At 36.1% G+C, this 16,968-nt stretch overlaps 2 protein-coding genes across 3 annotated transcripts in view; one reads left to right on the top strand and one right to left on the bottom strand.

The window, feature by feature from the left end:
- The first annotated feature begins 9,244 nt into the window (after positions 1 to 9,244).
- On the top strand, positions 9,245 to 12,618 carry LOC125241451 (ubiquitin-conjugating enzyme E2 G2). The gene is made up of 5 exons (XM_048149949.1): positions 9,245 to 9,397; positions 9,631 to 9,712; positions 10,358 to 10,476; positions 10,825 to 10,965; positions 11,319 to 12,618. The coding sequence occupies exons 1-5, from the start codon at positions 9,355 to 9,357 to the stop codon at positions 11,438 to 11,440; spliced, it is 507 nt and encodes a 168-aa protein (XP_048005906.1). The 5' UTR covers positions 9,245 to 9,354; the 3' UTR covers positions 11,441 to 12,618.
- Positions 12,619 to 13,027: 409 nt separating this feature from the next.
- Positions 13,028 to 16,968, bottom strand: part of LOC125241447 — a 28,983-nt gene continuing 25,042 nt past the window's right edge. For both annotated transcript variants that reach the window (XM_048149942.1, XM_048149943.1), the window contains one exon: positions 13,028 to 13,687. In XM_048149942.1, the coding sequence (XP_048005899.1) occupies positions 13,598 to 13,687 (90 nt within the window). In that variant the 3' untranslated portion in view covers positions 13,028 to 13,597. The remainder of the gene's footprint in view (positions 13,688 to 16,968) is intronic.

The following is a 16,968-nucleotide window of genomic DNA, read 5'->3' as shown; positions in this document are numbered from 1 at the left end:
CTTTTGCATTAAACTTGTTGGATTTATTTACTCAAGAACGTTTACGGCAACAAGTCGTTAGATTATAGTCCGTATCACAACGCCTTAGGACTGTGTTTTGGGATCATATGTTGCTCTTAATGTAATTATTACGTACAGTGTCGATAAGCGTCCAAACATTGTACGTTTACTATCGTGGCTTTCTGTCATAAAGTACGATTACGTTATGCAATTAGGTAATTAAGGAAACATAATGATCATACCTATGTTGTATCAGTTGAAAAGGAGAGACTACTACTTGGTCTACAAATCCAAACAATTATCTAATTATTTAAAGGAAACTTGTTGGTTTGCCTCGTACCTTTATCAAATTCTAGAAGCAACATATTCTAATTCATAGTTACACTTTTTAATGAGCTTGATTACATCCCATCATACAATAAACCAACTTACCTACGTGCGACAGGGTCAGTAGAGCTTAAGTGTAAAATTATTTATTATAATTTTTTCTCTGCTTTTAATAGGTACTCGCAGCGCTTCTCCTTAGTCGAGTGTCGATTTAATATATGCTAACAAAATATTACAGGCAAATTCTAAGAAAGGAATTTGACATTGAGTAATTTTGTCCATAATCGAATTAGTCTAGCTAGGCAATCTGGAACAAACGCACTGCGCTACGGCGTGGTTTAGAATCGTGCGGCGGGCGCTTCTACGCCGGGTTGCCTTTTTGGAAAAACTACATATTACATATTATGTTTGCACTTTTAATCTAAGACTACATATATTTACTGAATCAACTAATTAAGCATAAAATATACTTAATCTGAAAGACAACACCAGACTTAACATGACTGTTATTTAATCATATTTTTTTCGTAGCACCGTGCTCACGAGGAAATCAATGAATAATATGTAACTAAAGATTCCACATAGCATTAAATATAAATCAATGTACAATACTGAAAAAAATCAACAGCTATATTCCCTCCTTTTCATGCTCGTTAGACATGTGAGATGGTTTGAAAGAGAATCACTGCTGAAGCGCTACGTAGCGCCGCCCACAAGATGGCGCGTAGCATAGCGTAGGCCCATCGGCGCCGCGCCGGTTCCGCGCCGCGGGTGCCGATTTTAAATCCTTGTTCAAAGATTTGTTCTGGCCCTCCTCTCTGCCCTGTCCACTTTTATTAATTTTTATTTTATTTAACTGTCCATTTGTACTCGTTAGACTCCTAAATTACAAAATACAAACATTACTTTTCACTACACCAACTAGTAAACCCCGTCTTAATTCTTCTAAAACAGATAATAAAGTTGCATTTTATACACAAAAGTGTAAAATAAAGTCATATAAATATTAGCTTGATGTCCTAAATACTAAATAGCTGGTAGCATTGACATTTAAATAATGATTTCGAATTATAAATGTTTAATAAATTTATGGTGTAAGCACATTTTTTAATGTCAGTATTTCTTTCGTGTTGGTGTGGCGAAATTATTTGTGTTTCAATCGGAGGCAAACTTCTACTCGTTGTTCAATATTGCAATCCTGCCTAGAAAACGTTTCTGTAAACATCTTTATTTCTACCACACTGCACCAAAAATCCTTGAAAATGTACGATGCGATAATTGTGCTGGTATTATTTTACATTCTTAAATGGATATCTACGACTCGTGTACAAAAAATAAATGCAAGAAATAATTTGTCTCTACTATTTATTTAGATTTTAAGTTCACTTAAATAATATTTACAATCCGCACCTGCAATTAAGATTACTGATTACTATGTTGCATTCATGTGGCGGTGTTATTTAATGTGTTCCTACAAACTGTTGTAAGCACAATATTAATGTTTCGCTTTATAACATCCGACACCTCACTAATAAAGATAAACGATTCGTATCTGCGGCCGCTTAGCCAAGGTGATCACCAGGGGGCCGATTTTTGAGTCTCATGGCGTTCGAATTCAGAAAATTGTCACTGAAAATAATAGGCAATTCACCGTTTTCAACCGGTATTTTAGTGAAAGTGAGACTCAAAAATCGGCCCCCTGGCATATTACAACGAAATATTTAAGTATCCTAATTAAATTACTCTTCACCACGCCTACTGGTAAACGCTCTCTTGCAAGTAATTTCATTAAAAAAAATAGCTTAATGTCTTAATCTAGCTGGTAGTTTTTACTTATAAATGATGATTTTGAATCATAAATATTGAATAAATTGATGGATTTGATTTAGTTTGATGATTTATAGTCAGTATTTTGTTCGTGTTGGTGTGGTGAAAATATTTGTGTTTCACTCGGTGGCAAAGTTTGTTTAACCTTCGTGCCTTGAAACCCTCACAAAGCTTAAGATTCCACTTTTTGGAATCTTTCGCTTGCTCGGGTATCAATATTGACACGTGCCGTTTAAACAACAACTTTGCCCCCTTTAAAACAAATAACTACCGAATACCATACATATTGATAAAATTCAACTTATTTAGAATTTTTATCTGTATCCCTCCTGGGGGCCGATTTTTGAGTCTCATGGCGTTCGAATTCAGAAAATTGTCACTGAAAATAATAGGCAATTCACCGTTTTCAACCGGTATTTTAGTGAAAGTGAGACTCAAAAATCGGCCCCCTGGTAGGTAGAAACGTACCTGTCGTACGTAAGTTCTTGTTAGTGTTGTTTCCTCATAAGGTACAGCAGGGCGAATCTCGACTGGGGGCAATTGTAACTAATCCATTTTTTCCATTATTACACTATAATGTTGAGTTCTACATGTTATCCACTAAACACGCCTACCATATATAACCGGTGGACACTCTATTTAATAATGCAAACATTGTAAAACATGAAAAAAATGGACCAGTTACATTTCCCTCCCAGTCGAGATTTGCCCCGCTGTACCTTACTCCTAATAAACAAGTGGTATCGTTAAAAAATACCGAAGCTTAAGCTAGGGCTACGGTTTGTCTCAGGCAATTTGTTTTAGCATGTCTATATATTCACCTCTACTTAATCCATACTAATATTATAAATGGGAGTGTGTGTGTCAGCTTGTTTGTCCGTCTTTCACGGCAAAACGCAGCGACGAATAGACGTGATTTTTTTTAAGTGGAGATAGTTGAAGGGATGGAGAGTGACACAGGCTACTTTTCGTCTCTTTCTAACGCGTGCGAATGCGAAGCCACTGGCAAAATCTAGTTAAACATAAAAAGCTTAATAAGATTAGCACAGTATAATAAAGAGTACTATCGTATGCCATTAGCCTCTATGGCGCATATGATCATTGTAAGCTGATAATAACTCGATGAACGGAGTGTTCCTCAGTTTTACGTTTTCTAAGATTGTGAGGTCAGCTCACAGAGCCACTGCGAGCACCTATTTGTGTTGTCCACAAATAAAAGGTACCACATTGTCGTATGAACTGCGGGCCGATTTTTGAGTCTCACGCGTTCGAATACAATATATTGTCACTGAAAATAATAAGCATCAAGTCACCGTTTTCAACCGGTATTTTAGTGAAAAAATCCCGTATGCGAGATTCAAAAATCGCCCCCCAGGACGGAATATTCTTGTAGCTTTATGCAAATTACCTTATGTATAAGGTATACCTTTGCTTGGGTAATACATTATTGAACGGCCAACTATTCTACCGATTTTTTTATCATGCGTACGTCGAGTTCACGCGTTCACGCAGGCGAGCGTGGTAGTAAATTATATTTTATGAACGTAGCCATGTGTGCAGCGTCCGTCGACAGGCCACGGGAAGCGCGGACGGAGCCGCCTCTGACTGCAACCGACTTCGTGATTTAAAACAGAAAATACCTATAGTGATATATATTAGACATGTAACTATATCGACCGGTTCTAGACCGTAATAGAATCAGTACCTCCTCGACAATAAACAAAAGGTCTAATATGCCAGTCAATATGTCTAATGAAACCAACCGTTGAGTCATTCAATAATTAAGCTATTTTAAATTGAAAAGCGGTTTCATCTTAATACTGCATAAGTATTAACTCAGTTACCTTTTGCCCGTATTAGGTACGTTTTACTGACCCAACCGCTATCAATGTTGAAATGACATAAAGTTTAAGTTCTAAGTAAATATAAGGAGAAGTTATTACTTAATTAATTTCGAATCCCGGTAAGGGCATTTATTAGTGTGATGAGCACAGATATTTGTTCCTGAGTCATGGATGTTTTCTATGTATATAAGTATTTATATATTATATATATATCGTTGTCTGAGTACCCACAACACAAGCCTTCTTGAGCTTACCGTGGGCTTCAGTCAATCTGTGTAAGAATGTCCTATAATATTTATTTATTTATTTATTTAATTAAGTATTTTTCCCCTCACTAGCTCGGAAACACGTGTTTTGTCCTTGAATACCAGTGGGTAAAAACGCATTTTATCCACTAGTGGGTAAAGTAATTTGACCTTGAATAAAGTCAAATTAACTGCTTTAAAGTTGATAAAATAAATATATAATAAATAAATAAATATTATAGGACATTCTTACACAGATTGTCTGAGCCCCACGGTAAGCTCAAGAAGGCTTGTGTTGTGGGTACTCAGACAACGATATATATAATATATATAAATACTTATATACATAGAAAACATCCATGACGCAGGAACAAATATCTGTGCTCATCACACAAATAAATGCCCTTACCGGGATTCGAACCCGGGACCGCGGCGCAGCAGGCAGGGTCACTACCGACTGCGCCAGACCGGTCGTCAAAATGATAAAAGTAGGTGAATCTAGTAATAAAGATGATTTACCACATGTGGAACTACTGGAAGCAGTGATAAACGCATTTTTTGCGTTGTAGTTTCCTCGCTATAGTGAGGGGAAAAGTTTTGTGTTACACTCGGGTGCAAATGTATTTTACTTCTCGTGTGTTAAAAAACTCGCAAGTTCAGGATTCTATTCTCGAACCACTCGCTTCGCTCGTGGTTCAACTATAGAATCCTTTCGCTTGCTCGTTTTTCAATTCCACACTCGGCGTTAAAATACAACTTTGCCCCCTTGTATAACAAATAACTATTTTACATGATATGAACCTTAATCGACCGTCTGCCTAAACATTTTTACGTTCCCTCGCTAGTTTTACAGCGACAACCGTGCCATGAGGTTATACCATTGTTACTGATCGCTACTTATTAGGTACATTATCTATGCCAACCTACCTACATACTTACTTCAAAAATTAGACGACTTCAATCTTTCGAGCAATCCCAACACGATAATAGAATAGATATAAGTAAGTAGGGAAAAATTTGTTTAGACCTACTAATCCACTCCTAAAACCTAACTATATATTATTTTAAAATATGTGTTAATGGAATAGAAAACGAACGAGTTTTTTTGTGGATGTGATCTTAGACGTTTAACCCTTGAATAACCTAACCACAAAATTAAAATTTTGAAAAAACCCCCGACCGCGACATAGTGGACCGATTTTCATGAAACATGGCTAAGAACACTCCCGACTAACTCAGCTTTCAAACAAAAAAAACTAAATCGAAATCGGTTCACCCGTTCGGGAGCTACGGTGCCACAGACAGACACACACACAGACAAACAGACAGACAGACAGACAGACAGACAGACAGACAGACAGACAGACACGTCAAACTTATAACACCCCGTCGTTTTTGCGTCGGGGGTTAAAAACGGATGTTAACAAAAATAAAGGCCCGGGCCAGCCACATGCTCGTTGAAAAAAGTTGTTGCGCTACCGCCGCGTACGCAAGTCGTATGCGCAACATTTTTTTTAGGGAAATTAATAACAGGGACATATTTTGCTTGTAATAAATTTTAAAAGAGTTAACAGCATCCATCGGGTAGGCATCTGCTTATAATAGCATTAATAGCTCTAGTAATTTATAAAAAACCCCAATGTCATATGATTTCTGATACCTAGCAATCCTACATGATGATGATGATATCGACGTTCAGCCCCACGGCCCACGTAACTATACTAGGGTGCGACTGAGAAAGTTCAACCCTTGTCCCTTTTCTGTATGATAAAATCCATAAATTCTGTATTGCCTTGCGGCACTAAGTACTATGAAAACAATTTCGCGCTCGCTACGCTCGCGATTTTTTTAATCTACGTCGTAAAGCTTCTTCCCAAGGGCGCCGAAATTCAAACTCGCTCTACCCTGATCGAGTGCACAGGCCGGCGCTGCCTAGCATGACAATGGGACATGGGACATAACATAACTAAGAGTTAATTTCCCTCCGGCCTAATTAAATAACCCTTTTTAGGGTTCCGTACCAAAAAGGTACAAAAGGAACCCTTATGGCGCCGCTCTGTCCGTCTGTCTGTCTGTCTGTCACATTATTAAATATCTCGAGAACTACTTATGCTATCGCTTTGAAATTTTGAATACTTATGAACATCGTTAACCTCTACAAATTGAAAGTATTTTTTTTTATTTATTAATATTAATTACAGCAAATGGCCAAAATGAAAGGGGGCAAACTGTAAATTTCAAGTAACTAGGTCAAGTGGGGTATCGTTAGAAAGAACTCAAACTGCACATATCTAAACTATTTTTTATAATTTTTTGGTTATGGGAAAAAATTTTTTTTTGAAGGAAACTGTAAAAAAAGATACCGTCTCCCCCCCTGCCCCATGTATGTCTGTCCGTCCGTCCGTCCGTCCGTCCGCGGATAATCTCAGTAACCGTTAGCACTAGAAAGCTGAAATTTGGTACCAATATGTATATCAATCACGCCAACAAAGTGCAAAAATAAAAAGTGGAAAAAAAAGTTTTATTAGGGTACTACATGTAAAGTGGGGGCTGATATTTTTTTTCATTCCAACCCCAACATGTGATATATTTTTGGATAGGTATTTAAAAATGAATAAGGGTTTACTAAGATCGTTTTTTGATAATATTAATATTTTCGGAAATAATCGCTCCTAAAGGAAAAAAAAAGTGCGTCCCCCCCCCCCCCCCTTAACTTTTGAACCATATGTTTAAAAAATATGAAAAAAATCACAAAAGTAGAACTTTATAAATACTTTCTAGGAAAATTGTTTTGAACTTGATAGGTTCAGTAGTTTTTGAGAAAAATACGGAAAACTACGGAACCCTACACTGAGCGTGGCCCGACACGCTCTTGGCCGGTTTTTCGTGATATAATGAGGTCGGTTCAGGAGTGTCCTTGCGACATGTAAGTCATAAACTGAATAGTCTTGATTTTATTTGAACGTTGTCTAACAATAAAATTGGATATTAAAATATTACTTGTTATGTGGGAAATTGAGTCTTGAGGGATTTAGTCAGTCTGTAGAGTTCTATGAATAACATTTTCATGATTCAACTATTGAACCCTCGGTGAGCGAGTCCGACTCGCACTTGACCGGTTTTTTTTTAATAACATCGTACATCATTATCTAATATGACTATCCAAGTAAGTGCGTTTTCACATTATCCGATCCGATATCGGATGTCGGACCAATATCCCATACATTACAGGCGCCATCTTGAATTTTTCCCATTGAAATCCTTCCGACATTCGATATCGGATCGGATAATGTGAAAACGGACTAACTCGAAATGTTGACTGATTGTGAGTACCTAGAGGTACTTCATGTTATGGGTATGTTCGAGGTTCGAGAATTGCACGTATACCTATTCTTATTTTAAACGAAGTACAGTTAGTATAATACACGGAACTATTAAAAGCGTTTAAGGCTAAAGCGAAACAAAGGGTAGACAGCGCGGGCATCTCTTTGTTTTCTCTGGCGAGCCATACGCGGCTCTATCAAAATATACAGAGGACCAAAATGTAACCACGCCGCGCCCACACGCCAAGACCGACCGACCATGTTGTGACGAATCATCAATATCATCATTCATCATTGTTCAGCGCATTCGTCTAAACTAAGTAATTGTAGGTATCTAAGACATGTTCCTCGAAGTGTTAGAGGAACCAGATAAATAATAAGTATGAAAGACAACGAGACATGCAGAAATTCAAAATTAAGGTAGGTAGATAGGTACCTAGTGGCTTGAGAAAAGTAGGGTTGTGCTAGTTTCCATCCACATATTATGGAATTGAAAAGGATAGTAAATCAATTTAATATAATGTACTTATCAAGGATTGCAAATAAGTGTGACCATAGTAGGTAGTTAGGTAGATTGTGTCACCCAGTGAGCAAAATTACGGATTCACTGTGTGGGTGTAACTATACCTACATCGAAACCTGAAGGAAGCGAAGGATTAAGTATACAATATATGTAATAGAGTTCTAAGCGTAGCGAGATATCCTAAAATTCTAGAAACCTGAACTTAGCGAGGGATATATTCAATTCCAGTACCCAATAAGTTAAAATAATACTTAGGTATAATTATAATAATTTCCTCATAAATAATGTGAAAACAGTAGGAATGTGTGACATGGCAGAACAATTTCCACCTTGGGCACATTTGTATCCCTCGTAGACAATTCACCTTGTCATCGTGAGGCAGAAAAACATCTCGAGGTGTGGTGTGACAAGCAAGTGAGCAAGCGCAATACAGCGCAGGTGTTTTAGTTCAAGTCTCGGGCTAGCAAACGCACGCTTTTGCGAACATGCTGATAGTTAATAAGTAAGTTCCCAAAAATTGGTGTCGTTAATACTGTCGTCACAACTCGCCTCTTTCACAACTCACCTCGGTCTCTCCATCTACTCCTTATAAAATAAAGTTCCCGCTGCGCCTGTTTGTGCGTCTGTTTGCAATAAAATCCAAAATTAGTCATAGAATTTTCATGCCGTTTTCACAATGTGATTGATTAGTGATTACACATAGTGGTTCGAATCATAGGTTTTGTGTAAATTGTCTGTAATATAAATGGGACAAATTACTTACGCCGGCTAAAAGCTTAAACAATGTATGACGAAATTACATCTCTTTTATTTATATGTCTGCAAAAATGAAATCTTTTTTTTTTTAAGTGCGAGTCGGTGACCCAAGTAGCCAAAGCGCTAGTGGATTAAAAAAAACTGTAGCATGACATTAACGAGAACGTTCAAAACATGAAAGTTATGACACTAAGAAATAGAATTTCAACCTATATAATACAATTTATTTTAGCCTTATTGTAATCGGTTTCGAATATAGAAGATAAATGATATTTTGTGTATCTTTCTGATATTCATCATAATAACCCTCGATTAAAATCCGTAAAGTTAAACATTTACATTTAACTACAAAATCATATTTCAAAACGTCTCAGTCTCACGGACGTATTTTCTTGCAAATGCGATAACTACACAGCTCGTTTTGGTCTAAGATTCTTTAAAAAACAGAGTGGATCGATACTTGATTTCATGACTTTACTTATAATTTGAAGCTGCATTAAAGTCCTAAAATGGCTGGGTCTGCATTGCGGCGGCTTATGGCCGAATATAAACGTAAGTGAGATACCTAACTCTTATAGTTCTTTTACGTTGAGCTATTGCTTACGTATTCTGTTTTTGTAATATGTAATTATGTTTTATATTGAAGAATAAATGTGCGTTCAAGTTAAAATATAAAACACATTTTTTTTGCAACGAAGTTCTGTTTTCGGCTATTCGTAGGTTAGAATGAGATGTTAAAGATGACTGACTGATAAATAACATAGATTATTTTATTCAAATTCCAGAGCTTACTGTCAATCCACCAGAAGGAATTATTGCAGGACCGATAAACGAAGAGAATTTCTTCGAATGGGAAGCTCTAATCACGTAAGTAATTTGTGATAAACAGATATAAGTAGTTAATTCTCTTCGATTTTAATTTAGAATTGTGTTACACAAACTTCTATTTTTATATATCCAAAAAATTTTTGGTATTTCATTATATTATTAGCTAACTTGAACATTTTACTATTCTGATAAAAGCAATATTTTTTAAAAGTAAATATTATTGTTTCAAAGTAGTTGGGGTAAAACACTAAACCATGCTCAATCACCTTGTTCTCTCCAGTCACACAAGTTCCAAATTATTTGTTAAAATTTCTGCCTTAACACTCTTCAAAATATGCCTTGATAATAAATATGTACCTTTAGCACAAACCTTGAAACATTAATAACTAACCAAAAATCACCTTTCAAGCATTTTCCGAAAGGATTATTAACTTAAGCAGCTTTTGTAAACCTACTGTATGTTAGGTATGCATATATGTACACGCATAAACTATAATCTATATAATTAAACACATAGTCACTCATAATATATGTATAAAGCTCAAGGTTGCTCAAAATGTGAGTACTTAGTGTATGCGTTTGTTGTATTACAGAGTCTCTTTAATACAGTAGGTTTGTGTCTTATGGAAGTATTGTTATGGAAGTATTGTGTATTTATGGCACTAAACTGATTTATGTGACTAGGGGGCCAGAAGGAACGTGTTTTGAAGGTGGCATATTCCCGGCCAAGCTTGTGTTCCCGCCAGACTACCCGCTAAGCCCTCCCAAGATGCAGTTCACTTGTGAAATGTTTCATCCAAACAGTAAGTGTAGGCAATCGTTTCCTATGACTTCAAATAAAATATTTAATGCTGTGTACGAACTAAAGCACCACATAATTGGTCAGTAGTTATGTTTAAACATAATTTATATTTCATAAGTCAGAGAGAAAGATATAAAGTAAATGAATTGACCGTGACATCACTCCTCAGTTTTTAATAGTAATTCCATATTAGCAAATCTTTTTGACAGTTCTTAAAAAGGAGCTGATTTGACTAGTAGGAAACTAGCCTATTATATAGAAAGATTAGCTGTAGGCTGGGTAAACTAAAATCTTTTCATTACCTGTAGTAGGCTTACCACTGATCTTGAATATTGTTCAAATGTTACAGTATATGCTGATGGGCGAGTATGCATATCTATTCTCCATGCGCCAGGAGATGATCCCATGGGCTATGAGAGCAGTGCTGAGAGGTGGTCACCGGTTCAAAGTGTTGAAAAAATACTGTTGTCTGTAGTCAGTATGCTAGCTGGTAAGTTGACTGCTTTCTATGTTAGGATTACCTACACTGCCCTGGTAAACAAATATTATTGAAAATTAAATAGTCAGATTGAAAACATAAGGTTCTATAAAGAAAAAGATATAGGCCTTTATTTTTCTTACTTTTATTTTACCACTGAGAACTGAGAATACAACATCCACAATTCCACAAGTATGTACAGTATACTAGTTAAGATTTGATATGATTGCTACTGACACTGAGCAACTGATTGATGTTCTAAAATTTTATTGACTTACCTAAACAATCCTTTCAAAATTAGAGATTAAACGTGAAGATGCATACCTAAAGGATTTTTAGATTTATTGCAATGTGTTCATTTCCAGAACCCAATGACGAGAGTGGAGCAAATGTAGATGCAGCAAAAATGTGGAGGGAGGACCGAGAACAATTTAACAAGATTGCAGAAAGATTGGTCAGAAGCACACTAGGTTTACCAACACAATAACATTCATGTGCTAAACTCACTGACTGAGCTTTAATATATCTGGTGGCTTGTAAAGTTGTAAACTAGTGTGAAAATATATTTTTAGCATAATCTTTCTACACAAAGAGATAATATGGATATATACTCAAAGTTATCTAGAGCATGGCCAAACAATTCACATATTGATGTTTGAGTATCTGGTTATTGTTGTTTACATATAGTTGTGTAATGGTGACACAACAAGGATAATTATTTCTATTGATATCAGAAAAATGGAACTAAATGATGAACATTATTATTATTGCACAAAGCTTACTTCAGAATAATTTTATTGTGAGATGACTATTATAATATAAATCTGGACATGTAATTAATTATGATTTTTGTATAATTGATTTATTTTTTAAATGTAGATATTGTAGATTGTAGTGCCAAGCACAGAGCGAATAAATTTATGACTGTTATTCATGTTAGACATAGGTATTAAATCTGTTAACTTGGAATGACGTAAACATTTCGCAATTATCATTGTGGTCGTAGTACTTTAGAAGCTAAAGCGCGCGGTTGTTTTTGCAATAGACCGGGCTTGAACCCGCGATTATGAAATGTAGTGAAATCATATCGCTGCGTTAGCCGTGTAAAACAATATGCGGCTATTACTTCATTAGATTATCCGATTTGAAATGGGTGTGTGGGATTGCCCTAGACGCTGCGGTGATAGCGCAGAACTACCGCGTGTATAATTGGTTGTTGATGGATTGGGATTGGTTATAAGATTAAGTTGCCGGCCAATGAACCAAGGCCTTATAAGACATCGTCAACAGTATAACGATGTCAGTTAGTACATGTGGCTGTAAATATTGATAAATGAGCGAAGAATTAGATTTATTACGTGACAGCATAGCGAATTCATTTGCATAATGATTTTCATTCAATATGTTATAATCATGACTGTATTTTCCTCCAAAATATATCAACTTGAAGATACAGTTCTTCCTAAAACCTGGCCCCGTAGCCGAATGGCATTTCTGCGGCGCCAAACGCCGCAGAAATGAAGTCTGGCTCTGTCCCGCCAATACGCAAGAGCGATAGAGATAGATTGCGACGCCAAACGCCGCAGAAATGCCATTCGGCCATGGGGCCTAGTACGACATATGGTAAAATTAGTTAATGTTATGAAAGGTATTTTGATCCCTAATTTTGACGTACACACCTATAGAGTTATTCATAAAATAAACGCATTGCAAGCTTGAATTAGCTATGAATCGTTAAGACTATCTGACATAATGACTTATATTTGAAAGAAAATAATAAAACATAATTCTGACTCGTACAATTTTATGAATATGGGGGCTCTTTTAGAAGTCGACGTTTATAATTAGATAAAGCACCGGCTAATAATAAATCATCTTGGTCTTGTATGTGTGAACATTTATATTATAAAGTAAACAATAGATTGTTTCCGTCATTTTAAACCTACTTTTAGAAAATCTAAACTGCAATGAGATAGTGTACATTTTAATACGAGACTTCATTTTACTCGGTTTTCATAAAGAAACATACAGACGTATTGATAACCTCCTCCGTTTGAGATTTAGAAGTCTGTTAAAAAAGGAAGTTTAATAAATTATTGGAACTAAAAACATTACATGAGACCAACTTGCCTCATCGCTCGCACAAAGTCCCCTGAACTACCTACCTGAAATAGTGAGGTGGAGGTGTATACACACATAAACATACATAAACATGGGGTTGGATATATTATATTATTGGCCGGTACTGTAATTCCAGTAAGTTATCCAGTTGTGAAAAAGTAATATATTTGCCAAAATTTAATGAATCGTTTTAAATACAAATGGTTGTCAATCGATACTTTCAGTTAACACGCGTTAAACAGTCAATACTTTATTAGTTATTATTTTTTGACAATGTTATGTAATACAGAAGTTCAAGTAGAAAATATATTATCTATTAAATAAATGGTTTCAATGGAGAATTAAGCTTTTTAATACATACAATAAACATCAAACATTTTATCTCAACCTCGAGAAGAAACTGTGGAATGTTGAAGGCATCAGAGATACCAACTTGAAAATAAAATATTTATAAAAAAAAAACGCATTTTTGCTTTCTTGGAATACAATTTAATTTATTGGCATCAGGAATTCATCACAATAATTAACGAACACTGTATAGAGTTGTAGATTTAGTGTCAAGCTTACTGTTCTTAGGGATGCAGTAGGTTTTTACATACTGACCTGTTGTGTTCTGAAAAGAAATACAAATATTTTTGTTTAGTTGTATTGAACTGTTTGAAGTATGGTAACTATGCCTATGCATGCTTGTTAACCTTTTGAACGCTTTGCCTCTCGCGTGCCGCGGCCACATTGAGTCTACACGCCAATACCTTTACTAGTAAATAAAATAACAATTGCAGAATTGCAACAGGACAATTGCTTTGACAGCGTCTGCCATAGCAAACTTCCTGGCGTCGTGGGCACGACAGCACGCGACGCCTTTAGGCGTTCTTGGCCGTCAAAGGGTTAAAATACTACATAACTACGTACCTAGTAGCAAAGAGGATCAAGTGTTATAGCGAGTTACTGTCAAAGTAAAATGTGTAATCAAATCACTAATCACAGTGTATAGACTGCCATCTCTCGACACAGGCTGTGAACTTTTGAACCTCAGTTTTGACAATTTGGCCCATGATCTTAGCTCGGTACAAAGACTTATATAACTCCGTACCTAATATAGACAGATAAAGTCTAAGAAAAAAAAACGTGCCTCAGTACCATACAGAAAAAGGTACGGTGGCCTAGATGGCATTACACCTTTGGGGTACGCTCAGCTAGATGGCGCTAATATTAACCCTTCGTCTGTGTTTGTCAAAAAATTGTCATAAAACAATTAACTTTGATATATTATTTTAAAGTCCAACGCCTTATATGTTAGGATCCTTATCAAACACAGACGAAGGGTTAATATTTGACATTTTAACACATATCAAGCTAAGAATATGGCCCAAATTGTCAAAACTGAGGTTCAAAAGTTTTAAGCCTGTGTCAAGAGATGGCAGTCTATGTACTGTGATTACACATTTTACTTCGACAGTAACTCTCTATAATACTCGATCCTCTTTGGCTCGATATGTGTTAAAATCTCATTATTAATATTAGCGCCATCTAGCCAAGCGTCCCTCAAAGATGTAATGCCGTCTAGGCCACCGCACCGTTTTCTTTATTCTGAGGTACGTTTTTTTCTTAGACTTTATCTGTCTTTATACAGAGTTACATGTTATGTCTTTGCTAGTAGATACGCGTGGCCCTTCGTGGTACACTAAAGGCACAAGAGCATGTCACTTTCACAGCCTTCGAAGAGTAACATATCTTATCTTATACTTTTAAACGAGCAATTCTTGTATATTTATTTATTTATTTATTTATATGTCGGAGAATGACTAAAATGTGGTTTGAGACACGTTTTATGACGCTATATTTGACAAATAGAGCAAACAAGGGTTTACAACTTTGTACAACCTGGCTGGTATTCGACTGAGTTCTGCCAAAACGCCAGAGAGGACGCTATTGTCTAAAAGAACAGAATCGAAAAACAGATGATGAACAGATGATTGGAGGCTGCCGATCGAGCTGCAGGCAAAAATGGTTGAGGAGTGCTGGCGTTGTTGGAGGTTCTTCGGTCTAATCCGGCAGTTTGCTCGAAATAATAGGCGGGATGTAATCTATAACGTGTTTTAATGTGTAATCGATTTTGTGAAGTAAATTCTGTGGTATGGACATGGTATTTCATTGAAAAGCTCTCATAAACAACTACAACGGGTCCTGACAACGGTTCTGGTATGATACGCCCACGATCCGACATCAGAAGCTGGGCCGAACAACTGGAATTCGCTACGGAATTCCTCCTAGTAGCCAAGATTTGGCAAATACCTAACGATGGTCTGAAAGCGGAAAGAAAGCTGGTATTCCTAAAGTCAAGTCAAAAGTTTTTATGCTGAAGATAATGAAGAAATCCCATGATTATGCTGGTGAAAAATACGGAAACGTTATGATGAAAAATACCCACTTGACATATGACAGTTGACGTGAAAATTTTATGAATTGTGATTTGTTGTGATTTATTTCTGTTGTGTTAATTTATTTGATGTTGTGTAATGCTAATTACTAATTAATATTGTTGTAAAATCTGTATCTAGAGAACGTAAAAAAAAAAATTTATAGGTACCGCACCATGACCTATGAAGATAGAGTTGCTGAGATGGGAGCTAATGTTGCTCAAACGATGGTTGGTTCCATACATTCATTACAGAAACCGTCAAGATCCCACTGGTTGCCATATTGCTACTGTAAGCTTCTGCCAGACTGCTAAATGATACTGTGAGTTGTTTCTATTCTATTATGATCTGTTACTGTATTGGTTCAATTGGTTGAATGTGCCTCACAAGGCTAACGACACGGGATTTACGTAGGAGAGTATGTGAACTGATGTTTAAAATGTTAGTACAGAAGTTTCGATACGTAGACGTACTGAAGAGTTGGTTTAGCCGTCTTAGCTCAGTGCCGTGTGCATTTAACGTGGTTTACTTGTGGAAAATGCAATTTGAAATAGAGTATTCTTACGCAGCGTTCATTATAGTACCTGTATACCAACAATTATCGGGTGAAGCTATTACAGTGAGAAATAATTTTGATTAGTACTTACCATTTTGTTTAGATTGATTTACCTATGTCTGTTTAGTGTGTGTGCTATCTTAGTACCGCAACGTTAACGTTAGCTATTGGTAGTTAAGATTTGGTTTACGATTATGAGTAATTAAAAACGAGCTTACAAAGTCAGGCGAGTTCTTAAATTTGATGTGACGCGGCTGGCTGGAGCGCCTGCTGGCATCCGGATGTTTTAACCTGAGTCCTGAGAGGACTGTTTATTGATCTGATTGAATTAAGATAAAATCGAACGAAAGTGCGATAGTTTTAGGTGAACGCGTGTTTTTATTTAGAGTTAACTAAATGACTGGGCTTACAAACTGTACCAGCGGCTTGATTTCAAAAACGTAGCTGCGTAGGTGTCAAGGGTTAGAAGTTGTGCGATTATAATTGAACAATAAAGTTAGAGCTTTCCATGCCATAGCCAGAAGTTTTTAAAGTTTGAAATAGTAATCCAAAAAAAATGTGCCTATATTAGGATTTCAATTTTCAGTTTCCAATAAAAGTAACTTCATGTTTCAGTGATATTTTGTTGGATGTTTGTATCTCTAAAAAGTTTATTCAATGTTGATAGTTACATTCAATTAATAATGAAAAATAAGTTGACTAATTTTTGATTCTAATTGTCATTAAAATGAGGTACCTACTTAACGAATGACTATATTTTCCATGAAACACAAATGACAATAACTAGGTTAGCATGTTATGATTTGAGAAGGATATTAAAATTTGTTGCTCAGTTCATACAATACATTAAGAATTTTACCAGTAATAGGACAAAACAAATTTCTTCGCGCATATCCTTTTTATTATGTCGTTGGTATA

The sequence above is a fragment of the Leguminivora glycinivorella genome, chromosome Z (genome assembly GCF_023078275.1).
Source record: "Leguminivora glycinivorella isolate SPB_JAAS2020 chromosome Z, LegGlyc_1.1, whole genome shotgun sequence".
In the NCBI taxonomy this organism is placed as follows: Eukaryota; Metazoa; Arthropoda; class Insecta; order Lepidoptera; family Tortricidae; genus Leguminivora; species Leguminivora glycinivorella.
This window is presented reverse-complemented; position numbering and strand designations above follow the sequence as displayed.